At 38.2% G+C, this 24,359-nt stretch overlaps 7 protein-coding genes across 7 annotated transcripts; 3 read left to right on the forward strand and 4 right to left on the reverse strand.

Moving 5' to 3' along the window:
- Positions 1–531: 531 nt before the first annotated feature.
- EAF02_005674 (uncharacterized protein) lies at positions 532–3,587 on the reverse strand (the record flags this gene model as incomplete). The annotated part of the gene is made up of 3 exons (XM_038901722.1): positions 2,152–3,587; positions 1,633–1,803; positions 532–1,577 (listed from the first exon to the last, which is right to left on the reverse strand). The coding sequence occupies exons 1-3, from the start codon at positions 2,246–2,248 to the stop codon at positions 532–534; spliced, it is 1,314 nt and encodes a 437-aa protein (XP_038759062.1). The 5' UTR covers positions 2,249–3,587.
- A 233-nt stretch (positions 3,588–3,820) lies between these two features.
- EAF02_005675 (uncharacterized protein) lies at positions 3,821–5,798 on the forward strand. The gene is made up of 2 exons (XM_038901723.1): positions 3,821–4,119; positions 4,239–5,798. Exons 1-2 carry the CDS (start codon positions 4,015–4,017, stop codon positions 5,631–5,633), a joined length of 1,500 nt encoding a protein of 499 aa, XP_038759063.1. The 5' UTR covers positions 3,821–4,014; the 3' UTR covers positions 5,634–5,798.
- A 1,832-nt stretch (positions 5,799–7,630) lies between these two features.
- EAF02_005676 (uncharacterized protein) lies at positions 7,631–9,002 on the reverse strand (the record flags this gene model as incomplete). Its single annotated transcript, XM_038901724.1, has 4 exons — positions 7,631–8,361; positions 8,436–8,808; positions 8,882–8,928; positions 8,984–9,002. The coding sequence occupies 4 exons, from the start codon at positions 9,000–9,002 to the stop codon at positions 7,631–7,633; spliced, it is 1,170 nt and encodes a 389-aa protein (XP_038759064.1).
- Positions 9,003–9,381: 379 nt separating this feature from the next.
- On the forward strand, positions 9,382–10,194 carry EAF02_005677 (uncharacterized protein; the record flags this gene model as incomplete). Its single annotated transcript, XM_038901725.1, has 1 exon — positions 9,382–10,194. The coding sequence occupies one exon, from the start codon at positions 9,382–9,384 to the stop codon at positions 10,192–10,194; it is 813 nt and encodes a 270-aa protein (XP_038759065.1).
- Positions 10,195–11,355: 1,161 nt separating this feature from the next.
- EAF02_005678 (uncharacterized protein) lies at positions 11,356–11,778 on the reverse strand (the record flags this gene model as incomplete). The annotated part of the gene is made up of 3 exons (XM_038901726.1): positions 11,356–11,460; positions 11,534–11,658; positions 11,721–11,778. 3 exons carry the CDS (start codon positions 11,776–11,778, stop codon positions 11,356–11,358), a joined length of 288 nt encoding a protein of 95 aa, XP_038759066.1.
- Positions 11,779–12,352: 574 nt separating this feature from the next.
- EAF02_005679 (uncharacterized protein) lies at positions 12,353–13,747 on the reverse strand (the record flags this gene model as incomplete). Its single annotated transcript, XM_038901727.1, has 3 exons — positions 12,353–13,024; positions 13,083–13,273; positions 13,327–13,747. The coding sequence occupies 3 exons, from the start codon at positions 13,745–13,747 to the stop codon at positions 12,353–12,355; spliced, it is 1,284 nt and encodes a 427-aa protein (XP_038759067.1).
- A 2,805-nt stretch (positions 13,748–16,552) lies between these two features.
- Positions 16,553–17,639, forward strand: EAF02_005680 (uncharacterized protein; the record flags this gene model as incomplete). Its single annotated transcript, XM_038901728.1, has 2 exons — positions 16,553–17,096; positions 17,233–17,639. 2 exons carry the CDS (start codon positions 16,553–16,555, stop codon positions 17,637–17,639), a joined length of 951 nt encoding a protein of 316 aa, XP_038759068.1.
- Positions 17,640–24,359: the final 6,720 nt, after the last annotated feature.

Raw genomic sequence — 24,359 nt, forward strand, 5'->3', positions numbered from 1 at the left:
CTCTCGCAATCGACAGCCCTTTTTGGACTGATTCAATCGAAATCCGAGATCCAATGGCGAAATGATAGTACTACCAAGTTTTAGGAATCTAATGAGACGAATTTGAATTATAAGTTATTTCTGCTGCATTTATTCATTCAAACTCGATGCCCAGATTACGCCCCTCGTCATCGTCATCATATGATGATCATCGAAAAAATAACCCGAACCGTTTCCCGTCATTATGCTCAAATTTCGAAACTTAGTTTTGATATGAGTTATTATATCAATTCATGCCAATGAAGTGCTCGCTTGGGAATCCCTCCAAAAATTGCCAGCAAAGTCAACAAACTCGCATTGTGGCTGTGCAACTTTTTTTTGTGATTTCCCTACCCCTCCACGTTTTAGACTTTTGGAATTCGAACCCTGCCGATCTAAGGATCCGAAGGTACCATTGTCACAATGGTGCCCTACTCAATGCTGAGATCGCTAAAGAACATTTAATTGATAAGATTGATGATACCCTGCATAGATCCAATGATGTTTCGAGATTTATTCCTTTAATCTTTTCGCTGGTCTTGAATCGTCCGGTAGCCCACTCCTCTTTGTGCCAGGTAAACTTCCCGTTCGAATATCATTATCATCCTGACTAACCCTCCTGTGCGGATATTCTGTTTTGACCCCCTCGAAGACGTTGGCACTAACTTTATCCCCTGTACTGAAAAATGGATGTGTTAATGCTGCTTGCGCTGTTAATCGTTTTTCAGGGTCATATTCAAGTAAACTGCTCAATAGTTTGTACCCCTCACCACCTAGACTCGAATTCGATACTGGAACCGAGGTGGGGGATGAATTTATGGTTTGATAATACCACTTCTCCAAACTCGAGTATCCAGCTTTTGCATGTCCACTAGCTGAGAGAGTGGAAAGTTGCGAGTATTCCGGCATGTGTACCAGATGTGGCCATTTTTCCTTGGTTGGTAGTCCCATTATGTCGACAATCTTTTGCATTTGATTCCTCTGGAATGGTACCGTTTTCTTACTATCCATCTTCGCTTCTTCGCCTTTAAATATTGGTCTGAGGGAAAGGAGCTCTGCAAAAATGCACCCAATAGCCCACATATCAATGGCCGGAGTGTAATGCTTTGAACCTAGTAGGAGTTCCGGGGCTCGATACCATATCGTAACTACAACTTTGTCACCAGAGAAAAGAGAATGCAATGGTTTGTTGAAAAGTCGAGCAAGTCCCAAATCGCCAATTTTCACTTCCCCTGCAGAGGATACCATAATATTGGCAGGCTTGAGATCACGATGAAGTACCCAATTCGCATGAAGGTATTGGCAGCCATTGAGAAGTTGAAACATGATGGATTTAACTGTTGGAGCAGGAATGGGATGGCGAGTAGGTTGAGTATGATGATGGATAATCTGAAGAAGGTCATGTTCGGCATATTCAAACACCATGAAGATACACTTGTCTTCAAGGATAATTTCAATGAGTCGGATGACATTCATGTGACTCAATTCTGAACACAGTGCCATCTCTCGAACTGCTGATTGTGAAATACCCGTATATTGGATTTGTTCCCCTTCCTTATCTAAGATACGTTAGTATATATATAACAGTGCTGATGTGGATTTGTTTGTATTTACCTGGTTTAAATTTCTTAATGGCAAATTCCCCAGGTCGTCCATCTCGCCCAACTGCTTTATAAACTCGTCCATATGTACCAGAACTAATGAAACCAATGACTTTATATCGATCAATAACTCGAACTTTACTTTGGTAGCCCAAGTTGGGATTGGCTGATCTTTCAGCTGTACCTGGGATTTGTCAGTTAGTTTTGTAAAGTCTAATTTAAGTAAGATAACAACGAACTACTAGGGGTGTAAAATGGAGGAGGTCTTCTTGTAGGATACATATTGAATCGATATAAAGTAATTTGAGATAGAAATTCAAACGATAGATGCAATGATTTGATATTTGATGAAGCAAGAGATCAGAGTTTTCAAACCATATTGGAAAGAGCTATTGAGGTGCCGATCAGAGATGAAGATTTTGATAGGATATGCTTTTGTTGATGAGGAAAGTAGCCAACCAAGCGAAAAATAATAAATGTGTCAAGTAATATTGTTTGAGAGATAAAAGAAAAAGTCATATATCTACATTACCTTCAAAAACAGCTTGAACAGATCTTTTTATTTGAGTTCTAGATGCGGAGATCGAGGATGGGCCGCCGGATGACGGTGGGTTAGATGTCAGGCTCATTATTGTTATTGTGGATAACGCGTGTGCGTACGGCGGGGGCGGCGTACTTCGGCTTGGTTTTGCTTGATTAGTCTGCAGATTCAGTGGGCATCAAAATCTGTAAATCTTCCAACCAAGACAATCTTAGACAAGCTCGTATGTGGGCAAAACAAGGGGAATGGCAATAGGAAGATTTCAAATGCGCGTGTGAGTGTGGGTGTGAATAGCAGGTAGCGTAATACTGCTTTGCAGTAGTGCAGGGTCGGTAAGATGCAGTCGAGCGTAATTTAGATGCAGGTTGTAAGTACAGTCGGTTGCATCAAGCGTGTCAAAGAATCCCTTCAAAATTAGCTTCGTATCAGGGAAGGTGATCAAATTTGCCGCGAAAAAGGCTACCTGGTCGTACAATATGTATGTAAGTCGGTATGAGGTATAGTACGAGACGCGCTTGATATCAGACCAGAAAAGGAAAGTTGTGAATTAAGGTCTTAGTAACAGCATCAGCACGGAAGGACGAGACATATGTCGGCCGATCTAATTCACAAATCTCGAATGATAAAACGAGACAATTTCAGATGACCTAAACGAAAAAGATATGCAATTGTAATGTAGCTAATGCGATGTGATGTGTTGTGATATGGGAAACCCCGGGGCTGAGAACTGAATGATGAATGAATGATGATTGACAATATCTGCGGTGATTCGACACAGCGATGATAGGGTCACACGAGATAGTTGTGCACCTGCGTCTTTGAACGGTTGATGTGTAACCCCCAAGCAACATTCAAAGATGGGAGGGGATCTGTAGGGCGAGATTCGGAGATAGCGGTCAGATGAGATGACCTAAAGAGGGGAAGCCTTTTGGATCAACGGGTAAAGCCAAGTTAGATCTATACTGACTTGCGGGATAAAGAGCGATTTGACAGTTTCGGTGTTTCGGACGCGGTGCTGTAGGTGGACTGTCACTTGTAAGATGCAGATAATTTGTAAGCATTCGTTGTTATCGACACTTCATTCCACGTTCTCACAGGTATCCGGAGTGTCCGTATATCCAGCCGAAGAAATTGGCTTGTTCTTGTTTCGCAGGTCCCTGTTTTTGTAGAGTAATTTGCATCCTGTATCGTTCTCAGCGGGGTGCAGTAGCATGTACCAACAAGTTGGGATAATAAGAATGCAGAAATGTGGGAGGTGGGACGGTGTAGGGAGTAGGGTGTAGGGTTTTTGGAAGGGCCGTAGACTGATGGCAGGAAGTAGGTATTGAATGATGATGTACAACAGTTTACCAGTATTGAATTCAAAGGATCAAACAGAATTGGTAGAATGACTAGTATCTCAAGTGAGAAAGGGGAAAAAGAATACCTACAACTGTGTACCAACTAATAACTGTGTAGAAGGTACTCCGTGGATAGCTTTCACATCAAAACATCAATCCTTATCGATAATGTCTACTTATTAGCGAGCCTAGGTAGGTATGTAGCCGCGACCAACACAGCTACCTGCATAATTACACAAATAACGTTCATAACTCCCGAGGTCCTCATGACGTTTCAATGTTCAGGTACTGCTTCTCTACCGACACTTGACAGCAAACCACAATGAAACACAAAGCTCCTGATTCACAAATTATCGGGCCAACGCAAGCAAGCTACTACATACTAGCATTCCAGTCCTGACATGGGATAAATTTATCAGGTCATATTGTATATACTCTTAGCAAACCTCACCATTCATTTGCAACGCATGAGTTATTCCCGTTAACTTCTTATACATTTTGGACTGCGTTCAATATGGCCTCAGGAGGCATGAGACAATGTATTCAGGATATCACTCCCTACCTACTTTTCCTCATATTTATCTCGACCCTTGGACCTCTACAATTTGGCTTTCATTTGGTATGTAACATCATTACTTTCATGCTGATGCCAGAAACTAGCACATAGCACATATTCACACATGCCGTCATATACTATCTATCACTTCTACGAATAATAGCTAACTTAAATTCTTCAAGTCTGAATTAAATGCTCCCCAAGATGTCATTACATGCAAGAAACAAAGTCGTGTCGAATCAACTGTTCGTACCGGACTTCCACAATGTATCCCTATGACCGAAGCCGAATTTGCCGCCCTTTCGTCACTCTTCGTTTTAGGTGGATTATCAGGAGCACTGGGTTGTGGCGCCGTGTCGACAAGTTATGGAAGATTATTTGCCATGAGAATTACAAGTGTTTGTTTCATAGTAGGGTCAATTTTGGAAATCTTCGCCGGCACAGTTCCAATGATGTCTATTGGCCGGTTCTTTTCAGGCATTGGTGCTGGAGCATCGACTGTCGTCGTGCCAATTTACATTTCAGAAGTTGCACCGCCTAAGGAAAGGGGATTGTTTGGATCCATGACACAAATTACCACGAATGTAGGCATCCTACTTACTCAGGTTCTGGGTTATTATTTGAGTAGAGGGTCGAAGTGGAGAATCATATTGGCAGTTGGAGCTGGACTTGGATTGTTACAAGGAGTTGGGTTGTTATTCATCCCAGAAAGCCCAACATGGCTTGCCGCACATAAAGACACACAAACAGCCACGAGAACCCTCCAGCGAATTAGAGGACATGGCTATTCCATTGAGGAAGAGATTCAACACTGGGACATTAAGCCATCCGAAGAAGAAGAAGAGCGTCTTTTACTTGACCCAGAGCTGACTAGAAGGGACTCTGTTGCCAGCAAGTCATCCTCACAGAAATCCATTCCTAATGTTGGATTCTTTCAAGTCATTAAAGATCCCTTCTATCAACCTGCAGTCATTGCCGTCATTGGTATTATGTTTGCTCAACAACTTTGTGGTATCAACAGTATCATCATGTATTCCGTATCACTTTTGTCTGGCCTTCTCCCCGTCTCTTCATCTATCATTACAATTCTTATTTCGGTAGTTAATCTCGTGGCAACTGTCGCATGTGCACCATTAGCCGATAAAATTGGTCGAAAAGCATGCCTTCTCCTTTCCATAACTGGTATGGGCACCATGTCTCTTTCATTAGCATTATCCCTTCGTTGGGAAATCAAAATTCTCTCTGCGATTTCAGTCATCCTATTTGTCACATTTTTCGCCACAGGTCTTGGTCCTGTTCCTTTCATGATGGCATCAGAGTTCGTCGGTCCAGAGGCTGTGGGTGCGACGCAAAGTGTAGGTTTGGCAGCCAATTATCTTGCTACTTTTCTAGTAGCCCAATTTTTCCCCATAATCAACTCTAGCTTGAACAAAGCTTTAGGAGGTGTGGGATGGGCGTACTTTATATTTGCAGCGTTGGCAGTATTGTGCGGAATATTTGTTAGTTGGAAAGTTCCTGAAACTAGAGGCAAGAAAGATGCCGATGAAGTCTGGGGAAGACAGAGAAGAGTCGATTGAATAAGAATGACAAGCTCTTAGTATAGGATGCACATGATATTAAGATTAGCTCGGCGTTAGGTGTTAATACTTTTTAACATATATTCACAATTTATTTCAAAGCAGAAGCTGTATTGTATAGTTGGCATCAGACTTGTAATCACTCATAATCTATCATTCTGTGCTAGACATTTCAGTTCTTCGTTAGGACCTTTGGAGACAACACCAGGTGACCTGATTTTTCATATCAATACCACCATCCTCAAACCTTTTTTCAATGCTTCACAATTCTTCGTTGTTACTTCACCTTGAGCCAATTTTACAAGTCAAACAATCGTCAAAAAGATCTCAAGTATATGTAGAATTAAGCCAAACCAACATCAATGTGATATTAGAGTCTTGTGGTAGTTCATTTGGATGGCTCGAATGTCCAAAGCGGGGAATACACATGTCCCAAGTTTCGAATGATATTTTTGACTATCACGCCTGACAATCATCAAGAAGATTTTTCCTACTCAGGCGAAATATTATTTCAGAACGTTCGTCTTACCTTGAGGATAATTTGCCATAGAAAATCTCTGCTGAAATTTCTTTCCAATTGTGCTGTAACTCCACTCCAAAAAGCGCCAACAAAGAAGCGAAATATACATGCATCATGTTTGGAGCGAAATTCTCGCCTCGGCTCATCATCTAGCTATTTGGTTGCTTCATTACGAGACAGTGATTAAGAGCCAACTTCCTGCCAATCTTCCGCCAAAGCCGCTACTTCCACAGCCTTCCAAGGTTAGCATTGAAATTTCTCGTGGGATCAGCCACCATATCTCTGCCTGAACCCTCGTGTATTTTCTCCTACGTCGGAGCCACCCACATCTCGAGACTCGATATTCCCTTTGGCGCTGGGGATGTATAGATTTCCATCATCAAAAATAGCGGAGATACTCAAGTCCAACGCACCACCTATATATTACTCAGATTGCACGAAGCCAGTCCCAAAAGCATGTAATCTTGTCCCATAAGTAGTTTACAGTAAGTTTTTTATTAATGTACATCCGCAGAAACCCCTAAGGTGCCCATAGTATATCGAGTTAATTAACAATGTAGGTTCACCAGCAACCATGCCTCCAATGTTCAAGGCAATGAAAGTATTAGGACCACTTAGCTGAGACCCGCAGCGATTTTCTGCGTTGGGGGTAGCATGGAAATTAAGATAACTCATTTCATACAGTCTGATAAATGCTTGGTGGTTGAATGAAGCGAAAGTTGCAAGATCATCTAGTGTCGAAGCAAGACTAGGGTTCAAGGAGGGGAAGACACAATAGGTTGGACACGAATATAAATCTGATGCGTAATTGTCCCAATATGTATCAGCTGAAAACCTGCTTCGACTGCACAACAGAATAGGTCTTCGCGGCCCTCGAAACTTTCTGGCTATAATTAAAACCCTCTCGGGTTTTTGCATACGCTCCGGCGTTTGAGTTTATTTGGATTATGAAAAGATTCTAGTGTGTACAAAGTTCGAGTCAATAAACGTCAAAATGGACAAAGTGACTTGAAGGATTAGATACTCGATGTAGAATCAAAGAGTCAAAAAAGATGTGTTGCACACGAAAGTAGCGAGGAACATAGTTTCTCGGATGTAGAAGGACTACCACATGTCTGTACAACCACGTCGCCAAAGTTTCTTCCATAGTCCTTCCAAGTTCCAATGATAAGATATACCTAGGTATTGTTGGAAAGCAGGTTGTGAAGAAAGCACTTGCCGATTAGTGGGAACTATTATCTAAGAATTATCGAACCGCTGCTCCATGTCGGATTCATATGGCCTTCACAAAGATGAAGTGATGCTCTTATTCTGACGGGAAATTAAGTCACATCAAAATGAGAAGTTGTCTGATTCACTAATATATCCAGACACAAAAAGCAATTTTGATTCCGTATGATAGAAGAAAGGCTAGCCCACGCAATGCATTCATATTCATCAATGACTCAATCCACCATAAAACTCCTCTCATCTACTCCTATCTAGGTCCCAACTTTTCCAATACTCTTGTGCCTTGCTCCTCCCATTCTTGCTTTGTAATCCACATGTTCTCTTTATCAGCCATAATATTTGCCAACACTGCACCTCCCAAGAAAACCATATGCCTCCTCCTAGGAGGATCTTCAATTCGGACCTTGAACTTATTTAAGCGTTCAGGATCTCCACCGAGAACTCTTGTTAACCATAATTGTTTTAATTCTTTCTCGAGTCGTGATGGCAGACCAGGATACATAGATGAACCACCAGATAGAACGATAGCTTTGAAAAGAGAGGATCGCACATCGACATCTGCAGCTTGAATGGTGTTGAAAAGGAACTCGGCAATACCGGGTTGTTCAACATCGACGAGATGAGGTTGGAAGAGGCACTCTGGAGCTTCGAAACGTTCACTTCCAACCCGGATCACACGCCCATCAGGTAGAGTGTAACTTTCAACCAATACAGTGGTATCTTCACTCAAGCGTTGATCCAACTCAAGATCGTAAGAAACATAGCAAAGCTTCTCCTTAATTTGTCGAACTGTTTCGAAATCCGCTGTTCTGTTCAAAGCATATCCGCGACGTAATAAGAGAGCAATCAAGTTTCGTGTGACATCTCGACCGGCGACATCAAGACGACGAGTAAGATGGTTGAGGACAACTGATTCGTAAACCGGTACAATATGTGTAACTCCGTCTCCAGAATCAACCACAACTCCAGAACTGAGACCTATTGACAATCAGTACACATAATGTCCTGCGTACTGCACACCGCCCGTCGCGCAATTGAGAGAATGAAAGTACCTTGTGCATATAGAGCCAAGACTGCTTGAATAGCCACGTAAACTCCTCCAAATTGATACCTTTCAAACATGACTTCGCACATTTGTTCTCTGTTCTTTAAGGGGTTCATTGGTGGTTCTGTCAAGAGAATCTTCCGACCAGTAGGATCGACCTTCATTTTCTCGTAAAACGTATAATCCCAAAGGTGTTGCATATCATCCCATTTCTTGACAATACCGTTTTCCATAGGATATGAGACTTGAAGCATTGTCCTCGCTGCGGCAGCTTCATCACCACACATGATGTCCTTAATGACCATGCCATCATCACCCTTTTCTTCGGATCGCAGAATTGGTCGACCGACAATAGAAGGGTATTGGAACTCTGGGAAATTCTAAAATTTACAAAAAGTTAATTCCGAGGCATTTAGATAGCTTCCATCATTAATAGTCCAAAATGCCACATACCTGAGCTGCATATCCGACTTTCAGGAAACCAGTTCCTCCATCGAGGACTATGCGATTGTTGTCAGTATGGATAATCAAAAGAGGAAAACAACTTTGGTATACCTATTGGTGGTTCTGCCATAATTCCAGACGGTGGCAGATCAAATTGTAGAATCTATGTATGAAATGGTTAGAGTTGTGGTGTAGCTGGTTAGTGATTCTGACGACGCTGCGGTTGAGGTCGGAATGTATGGCCGTAACGAGGCTTAAGCTTCCCCGCCGAACCCGCTTCACTTCACGAAGCTGGTGATTGGTGAAAGTCCACTTTCGAATGTGAATATAACATTGTAAGTGAACGATCTCTTGATTTTTTCCTCTGATTCTATTTTATACATCATCTATTCTTGTGCTCGTCGAAAAGGCACATAAGGTACTAGATATTTTACCCAAATCCTACCTGCAGGCTGCGCCATAATTATTCGCACGAAGAACTCGAGGGATAACCCACTCTTGTCACAAACATGGCTGCCGATATCAAACCCAAGAAACTTACAGACAGAAAGCTTCTCATCATAAATCCAAACTCTTCGAAGTCTATGACCGAGGGCCTGCAAACTCTACTTTCTACAATAAGTGATTCCTCTCAGATTCAAATTTCATTTTACACAGCTCAACTGCCAAGTCCTCCGTCCATCAACAACGAGGAGGATGCAACCCTCTCTACGCAAGTTGTTCTTTCGGACCTTACATCGACTCTTGATCAATATGATGCATTTCTTGTAGCCTGTTACAGTGTTCATCCATTGGTTACGGAACTCAAGAAGAGAGTGAGACCAAACGTACACGTGACAGGAATTTTTGAGGCCAGTGTCATGATGTCTTTGGGATTGTTGACGCAGGGTAACGGAAAGAGATTGGGTGATAGTGAAGGTGACAAGGAAGGATTTGGAATTGTGAGTACTGGAAAATACTGGGAAGAGGTGTTGGGGGCAGGTGTGAGAGATTTCTTGGGGACTCAAAAGGGAGAACATTGTGAAAGATTCAAAGGAGTAGAGACTACAGGTCTCACTGCTGGCGAGCTTCATAGTGTCGATAGTGAGATTGTCGCCACCAAAATGAAGGAAGCGGTGAAAAGATTGGTTGGGAAAAGAGATTGTTCCATCGTTTGTCTAGGGTGTGCAGGAATGGCAGGTATGGATGACATGGTTCGAGAAGCACTCGTGGAAGAATTAGGATCAGAGGATGCCAACCGAGTATATATTGTCGACGGCGTCAAAGCTGGTGTTGTATACTTGGAGGCAAATATGAAGGCATTGCCTAATGGAAGTGGCTAATAAACGCTGACTTTCCGAAACAGACAGCTTCGACACTGCACTCTTGCAATTGACTTAACCTTACAGCAAATTAATCATTCCCAAAAAATTGATGTGACTTACTTTAGACTGTGAGAATGGCGAGAATAAAGAGATGCAGTTAATCCATACTGGTTTTGGTACAGCAATCACCGTGGAAGAATGAGGTCCCGAAGGCTTTGGTTGATCTCATAGACACGAGTGAATGATCAAGCTTTTAGAGTACAGCCCTGAGCCAGCCGTCATTTTCTCGAACTAGCTTTGGTGAATGTGTTTTCTCCAAAAGTGTAGATACTCCCGTGGGTCGTAGGCCTGCAGGAAGTCTAACCAAAAATCATAGCGACTTACCTGCTATTTGTGATATGCCATGCTGACTCACTAGCAGGATGAATAGTAGGGATGCTCGAGAGAGAGAAGTAGCTCCATGAATGGACCAATTAATAGATATGTTCGCGCACTGTAACTGATGATCCAAATGCCCTCGTCCTGTGCTACATTCTGGGATGCATTACTGGAATCAAACTGACATGTATATGATATACCGAGACTAGTATTTGTAATCAAAAGTCAACGTGCCTGTTTACAATCTCATGGCCGGCCTTAGAATCATATCAACATATCCACTTATAATATCATGAACAACATCAATATGTACATACATATATAATGCCATACTTGTATTCATACGTACCCACGAACGCTATCAGTCTATGTGAATCTGATCTCCAGGTGATGATAAAGTCGACTCCTAGATAGTCAGTTCATGAAAGCTTCAGAGGGGGGGGGGGCTTCCATGATCTGCAAGTAAAGCCTTGTGCCTGTGTCAACTATCAATACACTTCAGCTCGAAGCGCAGAGCTGTAACATAGTCTTAGAAAAAGTGTAACCCCTTGAATGTCAATCTGAGGAACCCAGGAAGAACCCACCGAACGCCGATGAAAGTGCTTGAATCCAAGCCAAATCCCCAGGCATATCAGAACCCCCAAAAGACACACTTATAGCCATGCAATATATTTCTCCAGAATCTGTAGGGTAAAAAGAATCCCTTTTCACCATGCTTAGTCCATACCGATATCATGCAAACTTGTATTCCATTCCATGCCGTATGTACACATCCATTGATTCATGATTGCCCCTCCCATATCAATTGCTTCTTGCACCATCCTTAGCCTCCCTCAATTCGTCCATCTTCGCAACTCTCTTTTTAAATTCATCGTATTGGCATTTTTCGTAAGAATGTCTCTCTTGCTGTTTCAAGAAATTCCGAATGTCAGCCTTGTTCTTGATACCCCAGTACTTCTGGAATGACCCGCAAACCCACCTCACACTTCCATGGAAGATAATATTCCTCCTGCCGACAACGATTAAGAGGAATCAATAGACCGGCGCATCCGTCACGATATGCGATAGGTAATCGGGCTTCGCTCATTTGTTCTCGGGTTGCGCCTGAACCGGGTGTTAGCTTCCGTCTTTGGCAAAGTAGGATCTAGAGGGGCAAGGAATCATACTTGTAGATGGAGTACCAGAAAGTCCAATGGCGGACTTTACAGCTTCAGTTACTGTCATGATTGCGTTTGGATATGTAGTGATGAGGATTTTGGATGCTTGGGTATTGAGGGGGATTTGGAAGTAAGGTCAACAGAACTCACGCTAATAATTTCAGCTTAGTAAGCCATCCATCCACATTGCTTTTGTTTCCCTTCAATTTATTCAAGAAGTTCTTCAATCAAATCATTGAGGGTTCATCAAGCATTTATTCGTGATTCAATCTGTTTTCTTTCAGATCAATCTTCCTGAGAAGTCTCGGGAATCGACTTTTGAAAGGTTATGGATTAGGACTTGCTTCACATTTTATCCCCGTATAAAATTCACATCTGGCTCACAGATTCCCAGATTGTTTTCAACCTTCAAGCCATTGAGTTGTGAAGTTTTTTCAAATACGGAGTTACGACAGTAATTCATTCTTCGAATGGAGACATTATCATGGTAGAATGTAGTCATCTTCGTGTTTAAGAGTGTTTAAGAGTGTGCCTGAATCCTCATCAAGTGTTAGGGTACTCCCTCATCATCACAATTTGTCTCAAGTGCTGGGTGGTTCCAGGTTCAACAGTCCGAATTTTTCATTGGAAGAACTAGTCGATCAAGTGTACCAAGTCGGTTCGGGAATCTCTCCCAACAATGCCCACCTTCCAAGTTCCCTCTTCTTATAAGCAACAGGGTCATGAAGACTATGCGTTCTAATATCACGCCAAAATCGATCCAGTCCAACATTCTTACTAGTCGCTCTTGCTCCAGTCATTTCAAATACTCCACTTGTCACCTTTAATCCAACGTCGGTAGCTACGACTTTGACAGCTGCAACAGCTTCTGCTAATTCACCACGTTCTCGTGCAGAAACTGATCGTTTGTCTTGATGTTTCGCATATATGTCTGTCAACTTCTTACCCACAGAATCCGCTAAAGCTACAACTGCCGATAAATGTGCGTGGAATGTGCCATATCGCTCAAGAATGTACCACTCCTCTGTTGCACTGTCTTTGTTATCTCCACCGAAAGGCCACGCGCGCGTATAAGTTGTTGTGTACTTGGCTGCTGATTCGATAGCTCCAAGAGAGATTCCGATATAAAAGTTTGCGAAAACCAATTGAATGGTGGGGAGTAGTAGGGTTGCGAAAGGGACAGTAAGGATTTGAGGTACTGGTTCCTTGGTTTGGGCATTCCAACCTAATGCATCTTCCCAAGGAACCCTAACATTTTCAATCTTGACGCTACCGGACTCGGTGAGTCTTAATCCAATGTTATTCCAATTATGCTATTAAGATAGTAATGTCAGCTGCGAAAGAAAAACTTTCATCTACATTCTCACTTACGGCAAATTGAATTCCAGGTTGTCTAGTCGGCACCGCAGCAAAGATATGCTTCCCAGTTCCCTCCAACACACCTTCAAGAATTGTTATGTCAGATACAACTCCACCAGTGTTGAAGTGCTTTTGTCCATTGAAAACAATGTGATCCCCGTCTGATTTGATACTCAAATCTGAATCTCTTGGGTTAACAGCACCTGTTTTTGATAGTGTCAGCGTATTTCTTGAACTTTGGCATGACTTCAATTACCTCCCATGAAATAATTATTTTCAATTATCTCCTTTTGTAATCGATCTTTCTGCTCATCTGTCCCCACAACATTTGCTGTTGTCGACCAAAGCAAGTGATATCCAAGTAGCATGCCCAAAGATCCATCACCTTTAGCAACTTCTCTGATTACTTTGTATCCGATATCCCATGATTGACCACCGCCACCATATTTTTTGGGACCCAATACTTTTAACAGTCCTGACGACTTTAATAATGACACTTCATCGCGAGGGGATTTATTGTCAATATCTCTCTTTGCAGCGTCCTTTGAAAAGATTTGGGAAATCTCTGATGCTCGTGAAAGCCATTCTTCTTCATTTTGTGGTACGGCAGATTGAAATCTTTGATGATATTCTGAATAGAGATTAACTTCAGAACTTGATGTATTTGGGGCGGCCATTTTTGTCCAAAAAATGTATTTAAGAAATGGAGGGTTCACGAACAGATACAGCTGTAGAAGTGATTGAGGGGTGCGGGGTATTTCAATCAATCTTATTTTCAGCTCTCGAGTCAATTTTAGTTTAGCCTCTTTGAATGTTGTACATGTAATTACGCATACATAACTCGGATGTCGTGATTATCTTCCATAATGCAGATCACTGGATAGATAATCTGCATCCCACGTTATTCTTGGACGTGTTCGATTGATGGGGTCGGTTCACCTCAGGCACAGAAGCAAATTTCCCCACAGTAGAAATGAAGCTATTGAGATGTCGTGATACTTGTGCAATATTTAAAATTAAGTATTTACGAAAGATAAGAAACTAAGTTTTAGAGTTTCGATTTAAATCTTTATGCCCGTGCAATAGTTAATGCCAGTATTATCTGCCCTGCATGAGTAGATATGCTCATTCTATGAGACTCTCATTGCGAAATCTGCCAAGTTACACTAGTCATGCTAGTTCGGAAGCTCCCTTTTAGTACGTCTACAATTCTATCCTGAATGATAAAAGCACTACCCTTTAAAAGTCGAAATTATTCTAATGAAAATAGCCATGTCTCTTTTCCGTTTCAGCACATCAATGAACTGTGGATAACTACTCGCCGTGGTTGACTGCAGTCATACTTGTGCTCAAAACCATATCTTTAGCATAAGATTAAATGAAACCCTAAGTCCAAGACAACGGATATTTGTTATACCTCCACTCCTGACTTGGTCTCGATGAGTCATTGTTGCAGAAATCGGTAATAGGCATTCGCACAATATTGGCATATAGTAGGGCGACTACCTGTCAAAATACGTAGGTGTATCCGGGTCAACCTGGCGGATGCCCAAACTTGGCAGACGCAAACTATATCGTGAGTATGCTGAGCAGGGTCACACAAGATTGTAGAGTGTAGGCTTTTGCACGGTGAAACCTATAGCCATGGCTACACTATGAATTCCTGGCCACGGATGAATTCTTTTCTTTGAAGTTGCGAAGTTGCGGGCAGAGAATTTTGCTCTCAAGTATGGGAATCGGCCACTTCGAAGCAGATGTGGACTTGAGAATATCACACACTACGTAGAGAACGGTGCGTGTTGGCTCTACGATTGCGGATGAGTGTTTCACCAGCTCGCTGTTTTGACAAGCGATGCACCTCATCCGAGCTCCGGTGATCTTTGATTATCTACTGGAGTTTGCCTCGGATGAAGGATCTGACACGAGCTCCCCAACTACTTTTCAAAAAACTCCTTCCTAGTTCCCCTTTCAACTTTTCACACTCTCTTTTGTCCTCTCATGAGTGCACCATATTCGATAAACATGGCGAGGGCACTCACTTAAGTTTTGATTCAGGATTGTGTTACCAATTTCACCAATCTTAAGCCATTTACACCCCGGGGCTTCCTAAAGGATGAGATCGATATCTCTCCACCCTAAGGGACCTCCTCAATATGGAATTTCATCTGCTATAAACCTTGCCTATTAGTTCCCACCTCGAAGTATTTGGTTCGCCAATCAAATTCATCTCATTGGAATGAGGTTCGAGATTTCTTGTCAGTTCCCGTATTGCTCGGACGATCACGATGAGTATTCCTTCTGCTTTATCTTGCTTCGATTGCTCCCAGACAAACTGATTTTAAGTCTCCCAATATTCTGATAATCAAGGGGTTAATATGGATATTCCATGCGTGTTGAAATTGTGTCATGAACTTTACTCTATGGATAAGAATAAGCCTATTAAGGTGATGTGGAAAGAGTTGTTGAGAAGGAGATTACTTAAGCGTAACCGAAATACATTTCAGACCAAGAGACGGTGCGTTATCGCTGGGACTAACGTGGGCTAGGTAGGATGTCTCGACGATCAGCTTCCCATCGCGATGAAATGGGTAGCAATCCAAGGGTTGATCTGACCTGGTGCCGCGTGCTGGGAGTACTACAATATATGCATTTGATTATCCATGATGTGACGTAAACCCGAGTTGTTCGATACACCCCAAGTTTGTTAGCTAAGTTCAGATTTCGGGCCAAGAAACTCTTTCTAGGAGTCTTATTCCCCGAATATCCATGGCCATAACTTTTATACTTACGGATATCATCCCATATTAAAGATGCTCATCGTCATTTATATCTAGGATAAATTGTCAAATCAATGTTCATGTACCAAAAATTAGCTGGAAGTGGTCTTTTGTCATGACTATAGCTTCAATTCATGAGAAGAGTGAACGACTCTCGTGTTGAAAAAGTGATGGAAATCCTCTCAAGTCATCTCATTCCAAGATGGAATAAATTGAGCAACGAATAGATCAAACCACAAACTTACAGTTTCATTTCCTCATTTTAATTCTATAACCATTGCGTTTTCACATCTGAAATGCTACAAGAAGTTCAAGTTCACCTATTTACTACTTAACTTAAGCTATCAAGCAGGAGGCTTCGCCGCCAAAGAATGCCTAGGCGTGTGCTACTGAAGCATATCACCCATGACACATCTCGGAGGATTTGCGATAAAGCCGACGTGGTATTTCCACACCAGCAACCTATAGAATATCACTCGCGGCCCCACAAAATTTCATGCCTTTGTTTCAACTCATCATCCAATAGCTATGGGCGGGGAGAAAACAACATCCTTCCCCGCATTGTCTAAGCCATTCACATCACGCACAACGCTATAAGAAATGATAAGAGATGACTATATTATCGAGCATTCCTCTTTCATGATTATCTACATTGATTTTAAGACGAAATTATTCATTTTCGTATATCCCAAAATATAGAACAAAATGAAGGCGTCAGAGCGAGCAATATGCAAAGTTCGATTACCAGTCTATGAAAAGAATTGCGAAGAGCACGATCCCAGCCGTCAATCCAATTTGAAGTTAAAATGGGCACATTCGATACATAAGCTATTCTTCACGGATGAACAGACTAGCGGTCGTAATAATGTTCGCAATTTCGATTTCGTACTAAATGTCGACGGGTCTGTGGAGAATTATTTTCAGGACCAACCAGCTTCATTGATGACAGCGACGCAGTATCCAACACGCTACCAGCTCCCGGAAGATATTTCAGACAGACTTAATACCGCCGAAGAAAAAGTCGCGCGTGCAGAACTCTTCGCATTGGGCAGTATTTTATACGAAATTACCTTGGGTCACCAGCTTTTCCACGAAATAGATGAAAGTGTAGATGACGGGAGGGAAATTCAGAGACTCATTGCCATAGGAAGCTTTCCGGAAGATCTTTGGAATTTACCAACCACTCCAAAGATTCTAGGATGCTTGTGTCCAGGATTCATAGAAGAAATGTTAAGTCTACGCAAGAAAGGTTCGTTGCTCGTTTTTATTCGTGTCTTATGCCTACACAGTATTGTCCTCGCTCCTCTTTGATCTCTTAGACAGCCTTTGTGTCCATTTCATACGATATATTTGGCTAACTTTTATTTCTGTTATCTCCCAAGTAGGAATCGGAAGCTATATCAAAAACCATCCTTACCGATTTGGGTTCCAAGTTCTAGGTGGAGCTGTTACCATTGCCTCCGTCGCCGCAGTACCTGTCCTTGGAGCAATTGGATTTTCAGCTGCAGGCCCTGTTGCTGGCAGCGCAGCAGCAGCCTGGCAATCTGGTATAGGCCTTGTCGAAGCAGGTAGTATTTTTGCGTGGTGTCAAGGTGCCGCCATGGGAGGTGCTGCGGTAGGTGGAATCATTGGTGCTGGTGTGGGTGGAGCTGGAGTTTTGGCTGGAGCTACTAGCTTAGGTGCACTAGATGGGGGAGATTTCGAAAACTCTGAATTGAAGAAGAGGTTTCTGGCAGCTTGGAATCGTGATATGACAGCAGAGCAGAAGAAGAGGCGTGTTGAATCGCTCTAGTGTGAAACAAATGAGGGTGACGGGAGTCAAAGTTGAGCTTGAACTGAGAATAAAGAAGTTTTTGGTGGGACTGCATCAAGAGAATGGTTAGGGTCCCAGATTTATATATCTTGTATCTCCAACAATACAACTTGCTGCACTGTTTCATTCCAGATCGTTCAGTTTACTACGATGTTTGATAATCGAATTTATGTAGTGCAGAAGCTCACCTTCTCTCCCTATTAAAGTCTATTCCGTAATAATTGAATAGCCCAAAGTCTTGGACTAGGTATGAAAGGTTAATTCGATAACCATTCATCATCATTTAAAGGAACTCTTTACACACAAGGGTCGTCACTCTCTCATGTAAGCTTCTGCAGTCCCGACTGTCATCTGTGTACTATTAAATCTTTGTGTCGTTCTATATTCCAGATTTGCAATTACCATAACCAGGGATCTTCGAGATCTCCCCATACTGATAGCCTGTTGCCCAGATGTTGTGTCGAAATCCTGTTACGTCACTTCCTTCACCACTGGCATGCTCTTACATTACATCTTGTCATCATCAGAATTGGCAGGACGTATTTCCGAACGTTGTTAATGGGAATTAGAAAGAAATCTCATCAGTTTGACAATCAAGTCCTCTTCAAGTTCGATAATAAATTCAATTCAAGAGAAGTTGACAATTCAAAGCTCTTTGTCGTTCAACTGCAGTCCAGACTATTGAGGACCCTCGAAGTAGTACGCCACAAGCTTCTCGACCAAAAGACAAGACCTAGGTATCATTTATCGAAGTACTTTATCTCGATTCTAAATATCGGTTCATTGCAGTGTATCGGGATATCGATCATATGATCTAAGAGGGCACTGTATTGCACTAGCGTATATACTAGCGTATACACTAGCGCTAGCACTTCTACTATATTAAATATTAGCTTTCCATAGTTAATAATAATCAAGACGAATAATACAATCAATCATATTGATAAGACTGAAGTACTTTATACTTTAATCAATACCAAATTGATATCAACACTAATTAGTAATATCACAAATTAGAACCTTGGATTCTATTATAAAGCATTAAGTGTTTTAAGGTGGTTTTTAAGATTAATAAAAATTCTGAAAAGACTACAAAGAAGATATTATTGTACTTGGTATAGTGTGCTATCTTTTTTGTTATACTAAAAAGTATACTCCGAATAATTATATTAGAAAGATATATTCAAAAGGTCGATTTTATCAATTATAACAAATCGAGCTTGTATTCATTATGCATTAACCTTTGTACTATATACTATATAAAATAATCTACAAACCTTTATTTAAATATCTTTATAAATACTCTTTTTGTCACGGATCGCACCCAATCGTAGCTGCGATCGCTCACATGCGCGCTTGCGCACGTGCACGATCACGTGTACATAGCTAGTATATAGGAGTGCTCTACGAGCGCTTTGCTCCCGATTCTGTAATTGTAGATTTTAAGGATAAATTGTACCCTGCTCTCGCAATTCTTTTAAGACAAAGTATTACATTATCTATAATTCATTATATAATCATATGATCATCTGGTGGCCGATCAAATAATACCTTATAATTATAATATCTTCTTGGGTATATTGAGGATATTCAATATTATTTATAGAAAGAGGACTGATTTCGAGTAAATCTATTTGATGAAAAACAACAAACCCCTAATATATAGAGTTATAAGTATTGCTATTATATCCGACCCATTTACCTCAAAGGGACTTCATCACTTTCCCTCTTTTGTTGGCCGAATGCCCCTAGCCAATAATAGTCAATCTCAATAGAATGATGATTATAGTTCTTATAATTCTAATATAAATATTGGTAGATGTGAAAAGAGTAAATAGTCTGGAAACGACTTCTTAATTGAGGTATTAATTCTCGAGGGTAGTATATTGATATACACTTTTTTATTACAAGAAGAATAAGTGCCAACTCTTAAAAACTTTGAAAACTTGTAAAACGAAATTGCAAGATTTAAAAACAAATTGCTATAGTATAATCTTAATACTATTTACTTATCTTAATTTTCAAGATATCAATAACAATATTATATAGATTCCTTTATAAATTATAAAGTTCGGACTTCTGATATTTTAATTAATTTTATTGAGAAAGTATCTTTTATTACCAGAAAAAGAAAAAACAAAAAAAACCTTTGCTTGCGAAATCAGTCTTTACAACAATCCCTTCCGAATACCGATAGCAAACCCCTCTCAAATCCGATCGCCCTGTTAAGCAATCTACAAATTCATCAAATATCTTATTCTTGTTTATTTATTATTATAATAAAGTATTCGTATATTCCGAAGCCCATTAATCTTTCATCCAAACTCAAAGATAGTGTAGAGCCGAAAACAAGCCTCTAATAGCTATTGATTATCGAACAACTCGAACTTTACAAAAATTTGTTTATCTCAGAAGCACAATAGCAATCTTATATAATAGATCAAACGAAAGGAAAGGCATAAGAATACATATTCTCGCTGTATACTCAAGTTTCCCATTTGATAGGACAGTAATTGATCAATTAGCTTACAGTTATTTATAAGAATTCTGTTAAAGCCGATTATACACAAACTGAATACGAATATTGGGTCATGTTTAATAATATTCAATAAGAAAACTTTCTAATATGATATCGCAGATTTAGATTATTAACTATATAAACGGAAATCACTAATCCAATAACTCTTCTTTGCAATCTGAAAAGAAAAATATTCGATTTCCTCCAATAAGCTATTAGTCTTTATATTAACAAATACTATACTATTAAAAACCTAGCTATTAAGTTTATTGAAATCGATAAACTTGAAGTTATACTTCAAGAATACAATTATTATAGAATAACTAAAAAGATATCTTTTAAAAAACTGTCTAGTAATATCGATTTGTTGACTATCTCTAGAAGCACTTTCTGCTTATCGGGTAATTCAAATCCATTTATTCAGTTTCATATCTAATATCCTTTTCACACTTCTATTGGCTATATAGAAACCTTCAAGCCAAATAATACTCTATTTCCAGGAAATAATTTCAATTGTAGTACTACTGTTTTTGTATTGGGAGTAAATCGTAGTTTCATGCTATGTATAGATAATATAAATACTATGGCTGAGATCTAAGAGATTGGAGAAAACGAAGAGTTCTATAATGTAGAAGAGAATGTCGAGGAGGATGTAAATCAAAAAGTATAAGCAGAAGCTGTTGAGTCTGCTTGTATTGTTAAAGACTAATATTTAAATCAATATGCTTAGATAGAAGTTTTCTTTTAAGTGTAATCCGGGATATAAAATTCCTTGATTTGATAAAACTAATAGAAAATGATTCTATAAATCTATTATATATATTTTCAAAAAACGGATATTCATATAATACTTAATCTCTTATAGATTCTGGAGCGAATAGCTTTGCTTTTATCAATAAGACATTCCTTTTATTATTATTTCTTATATTCAAATCCCGCTTTATATTATTCGAACTACTAATTAAAGTCAAAAGCTATAATGATGTATAAGGTGAAGCTATTACTTATTTTATATTTCTTAATTTTATAATTAATATTCAATAATAGTTTTATTTGCCATTTCTTATTATCGATTTGAGTTTATATAATATAATTCTAGATTGCAAATAATTGGCAGAGATTTGAATTAAAGTCAATTGTTTTAATCAATACCTTGAATAGCCTCCCGAATATTCTCCTATTATTTCTTTATTAAAAAATATACTTTTAATTAGAGACAGTCTTTAACAATCCAGAATCAATTATTTGAGATAAAAAGATGCTAACGATCGGAATGCTCGATTGAAAGAGATATACTATCGACTTGATAATGGACAACTGATTATAGTATCGATTATATTTGAAATACTTATTACTCCTTTCCAAGAGACTAATATAATAATCTCAGATGCGATCGAAGCTCAGGTTCCAGTCAATCTAAAAAAGAAATCTATTTTCGGTCAAATCTCTATTCAGTTTGTTTATAAATCCCTTTTGCTTTGTATTTCTGATATGTTTGATATTTATATACTCAAGCCAATTCAATTTCAATTTATTTGTAAGAGAAATAAGAATTATGAAATCTTTATAGTTATATGTATAGAGATTAACAATATCATCTCGATTTACAAATCTAATTAAAATAATAATTATCAAATCTCAATTGTAATTGTTGTCTTAAACAATTTTAAATCAAAAACTATTATTGTTCTTAATTATATTATTATAAATATTAAGATAAAGCCTTCAATCCCTGAAGTTTATTAGTAATATTATTAAGCGTTTTCCAAATATAAATCCGATATCCTATCTCTTTTTTGGTTATATAATTATAAGATTATATTTGAAGGAAAAGATGAAAAAGCTTTCAAATATAGTTTTCTATATAAGATATTATTTGAATAGTTTAAGGTTATTAAGAATATATTATAGAAAACCTTATCAAAGGATTTATAGAACCTAGTCAAACATTATTCGTAATACCGATTCTCTTTATAAGAAAGCTAAATGAAAGCTTAAGATTCTATATAGACTTTTGATTACTTAATTCTTTAATATGCAAAGACAAATACCCTCTATCTCTTATTGACAAGATACTCGTATAACTTGTTGATATAAAGATATATACTAAATTAGATATTCGATAAGTATTCTATTGTATCCGTATAGATCCAGTTTTCGAAGAATATATTATCTTCTGTATTCAATATAATTCTTATAAATATAAAGTTTTACCTTTTGAATTAATAAATGGCCCTATAATTTATTAATAATATATAAACAATATTCTATTTAACTATTTAAATAATTTCTGTACTATTTATCTCAATAATATTCTTATATATTCTAAAAACAAAAATAAACACAAGGAATATATCAAGCGTATCTTCAAACAACTTAAGTCCACTAGCTTTTAGGTAGATTTCAAAAAATATGAATTTAATATCAAATATACAAAGTATTTAGGTTTTATTATCTCTATAAACAGTATACAAATCAATCCAGAAAGATTGAAATAATTACTATTTGGATTTATCTTATTACCATAAAGGATATCCAATTGTTCTTAGGTTTTTATAACTTTTATCACCGATTTATTAAGAATTACAATATAATAGCAAAACCTCTTTATAAATTTATAAAAGCAAATGTCAAATTCCATTTCAACAAAACCTATCAAATTGTATTTGATATATTCAAAGATAAACTCATTTCTATTTCTTTTCTATAATATTACAATTATACACTACCCTATATACTGGAAACTGATGTATTTGATGGTATAGTTATTAGTATACTATTTCAAAAGTACAGTAACGAATAGTTATCAGTTACCTACTTTTCAAAAACGATAATCGCTGCTAAACTGAACTACAAAGTTTATAATAAAGAAATACTTGTGATTATCAAATCCCTAGGTCATTAGAAAGCTGAATTTGCTGAATTCCTACACCAGATCAAAATGTATATCGATTATAAAGCATTTAAATACTTTATATCAATTAAATAGTTAAATGCTTGATAAATGTATTGGACAGAATTATTTATTGATTATAACTTCATTATTATATATTATACTGAAAAAAACAATTCATTTGTAGATGCGTTTATATATTGTATTAACAAATTAGATTAATAAAATAATATTAAGAAGAAGAATCGTTTTTAGTAGTTTATAAAAAATAATTAAATGGATATAAAGATTATGTACAAATCTTTGTGGTAAGATCTGGATATAGTTGCAAATATCGATATATATATAATTATATTGCTTTTTAATATCGTAAATCACATTATTAAAGCAAATAGATTCTATTCGAATTTAAAAGCTCTATATGTTCAAACTATTAAATTGCATAAGCATTTTATACTTGAAAAAGGATTTTTGCTTTATAATAATTGATTTTATGTATCGGATACTGAAAATCTGTGAATCTATTTGATTTATAAAGTTTATGATTCAATCTTTACTGTACACCCTGGTATTAAAAAGATTTATACTTTCTTGGCCAATTAATACTATTGGAAGAATATAAATAATACAATCAATCAATATATACAGAATTACTATAAATGCAAGTACAGCTTTATATTAAGAGATTGCACTCCTGGTTTCCTTTACCTATTTCTGATTTCTATATAAGCATGGCAATATATCATTATGGATTATTGTAATTTCAATAAGGATAAATACAGTTATAATAATATATTTGTTATTATCGATTAATTAATTAAACAAGCTATTTTGATATTTTGTTATAAATCAATCGATTTGAAAGATCAGGCCTGTTTATATCTATACTATGTATACAGATATTACAATGCCTTGGAAACTATAATCTCTGATTATGATCCTTAATTCATATTCAAATTCTGATAAGAATTCAATAATATCTTAGGAATGCAAATCAAATTATCTATCGTTTACTATCTGCAAACTAATGGTTAAACTAAGATTTATAATCAATATTTCCAATAATACTTATAATTTTTTATAAACTATTATCAAGATAATTGGTCTGAATTCCTATCAATAATGGATTACACTCAATTCATACTTCCCTATAAATCATTAGATGGTTAAATCCTGTATAAGACTTTATATAACTACCTACTCTGTAATCCCTAGAATTGGAAACTCAACTTTACTATATCTATCAACGATTTGAATATAATCGATACTAGAAAATATACTAAATACA

This window comes from Botrytis sinoallii (genome assembly GCF_014898435.1).
Source record: "Botrytis sinoallii strain Bc 23 chromosome Unknown BSIN_008, whole genome shotgun sequence".
NCBI lineage: Eukaryota > Fungi > Ascomycota > Leotiomycetes > Helotiales > Sclerotiniaceae > Botrytis > Botrytis sinoallii.

Bases quoted from the DNA above. Each gene is read 5' to 3' on its own strand.
- EAF02_005675 (XM_038901723.1), top strand. From the start codon at position 4,015: ATGGCCTCAGGAGGCATGAGACAATGTATTCAGGATATCACTCCCTAC. The intron at 4,120-4,238 runs GTATGTAACATC...AAATTCTTCAAG, and splicing joins TACAATTTGGCTTTCATTTG to TCTGAATTAAATGCTCCCCA.